Here is a 2,033-nt window from a genome sequence, read left to right on the forward strand (position 1 = left end):
CACGGACTCGGTGACGGTGCTGAAGGTGATCTCCGGTGCGTTGTCGTTCAGGTCGGTGACTTTGACCAGCACTTTGCAGTGCGCGGGCACGGCGTTCGGCCCCATATCCTTGGCCTGGACGAAGATCTGATAGAGGCTGCTCTCCTCGAAATCCACCTCTGCGCGCACCTCGATGCGCCCGGTGCGCGGGTCGATGCTGAACAGGTCCTTTACGCGGCTGGATATGTGGTTACTGAAGGAATACACGACATCCCCATTCTGTCCCTCGTCCAGGTCGGTGGCGTTCAGCTGTATGACCAGCATGCCCACCGGTGCGTTCTCCGAGAGACTCACCGTGTAGACGGGCTGGTCAAACACCGGCACGTTATCATTAGAGTCCAGCACTTTGACCACGAGCAGCGCGGTGCCAGTCCGGGGAGGCTGACCCCCGTCCACCGCGGTCAGCACGTACCTGTGCGCCGCCTGCTGCTCCCGGTCCAGCGACTTTTCCAGGACCAGCTCGGCGAACTTGCTTCCGTCCGTTTGGGTCTGCACATCCAGGTAAAAGTAGTTGTTCGTGGTGATATCGTAAGTGCGCAGAGCGTTAGAGCCCACGTCCGGGTCGAACGCGCTCTCCAGGGGGAAACGGGTGCCCGGAGTGGCGCTCTCCGAGATCTCCACCGTGATGTCCGTCTCCGGGAAGCTGGGCGGGTTGTCGTTGATGTCCACCACCTCGATCTCGACCCGAAACAGCTCCAGCGGGTTCTCCAAGAACACCTCCATGTTGAGCTGGCAGCTGGCGCTCTGCCTGCAGATATGCTCCCGGTCGATTTTTTCGCTAACGAACAGGACGCCGTTCTCCAGGTTCACCTCCAGGTACGGCGTGCGAGAGCTGGGCACCACCTGGAACCGACGGGAGGCCAGCTTGGTAAGGTCCAGTCCCAGGTCCTCGGCGATATTCCCCACCAAGGTGCCATGGTCCGCCTCCTCCGACACAGAGTAGCGTATCTGAGAGAGCACTCCATCCGCGATGCACATGACAATCAAAAGCACAATCATCGCAGGGAAACAAGTGCACTTGGGTAGAGAATATTAGAAACCGTCTTATCCTCTGTTAATGGACAAAATATCTAGTTCCATCACCCATTTCCTCCTGCAGGCAAAGTCTCCAAAATGCGTAAAAGTCTCCAGAACTGTAAAGAAAAAAGCGGTGCTGCTAAAAGAGAGGCATTTCTGTGTCTCTTAAATGAGTTTGAAAGACCGCAGAGGCTCTTTTCCGGTCCCTTCTCCGCTGTCTCTCTTCTCAGTGTCCGGAGAAGCTACCGCGCGCATTCCAATGAAGCGCAGTGTGATGGAGGCGGTCCGGAGCGCAGTCGGGAAACGAGCAAATCAATATCCACATAAAACAATACGAGATCGGGTTCGTGTTCTGTGGATTTCCCTGTCATCAGACGGTAAATGTCCGACCTGTCCTCTCGCTTTGGGGCTTGGTGTCTCTCCTCTTGGCACCCTGCTCCCTCACTGCGGTCCCTTCCACTCCACTCTCTACTGACGCTGTTCACTCAACTCTTTGCTTCTTTTTTTTCCTCATCTCTTTTTCTTTTTTCTTTTTCCCCTTGCATCGCGCCGCCCCCCTCTCAGCCCCCGCGGCTGTAAGTCACGCTGAGAGCTCTCTCCTGATTGGATGGCGGGATTGCCTGTCAACGCCCCGCTCGGCCCCCTTGGTCTCCCTCACTGCGGCTCTACCTCGCTCGACCATCCTCGGAGCTGCTTCTCTTTTAGAATCCCTGATGCCAAAGAGAAGAGGGGCAGAGGATGACCCCCCCCCCCCCCCCCCCCCCACACACACACACACACACATTAACACATAAACACATATACACACACACACACACACAAACACACACATAAACACACACACGTAAACACGTAAACACACGCACACACCTGTCCGTAATGCGCGTAAAGTGCGTCCCCCAATGATCAGCCGTGTGATCAGCGCGATCAGTGGAGGACTTGTTGAGTCGGTGGCCCGGCCCGGCTCAGCCTGAGGA

General features: G+C 56.7%; 1 protein-coding gene across 3 annotated transcripts in view; it reads right to left on the reverse strand.

Moving 5' to 3' along the window:
• pcdh10b (protocadherin 10b) overlaps positions 1–1,540 on the reverse strand; it is a 21,197-nt gene extending 19,657 nt beyond the window's left edge. For all 3 annotated transcript variants that reach the window (XM_034544007.1, XM_034544008.1, XM_034544006.1), the window contains exon 1: positions 1–1,540. This exon is cut by the window's left edge. In XM_034544007.1, the coding sequence (XP_034399898.1) occupies positions 1–1,038 (1,038 nt within the window). In that variant the 5' untranslated portion in view covers positions 1,039–1,540.
• Between the last annotated feature and the right edge of the window lie 493 nt (positions 1,541–2,033).

This window comes from Cyclopterus lumpus, chromosome 10 (genome assembly GCF_009769545.1).
Source record: "Cyclopterus lumpus isolate fCycLum1 chromosome 10, fCycLum1.pri, whole genome shotgun sequence".
NCBI lineage: Eukaryota > Metazoa > Chordata > Actinopteri > Perciformes > Cyclopteridae > Cyclopterus > Cyclopterus lumpus.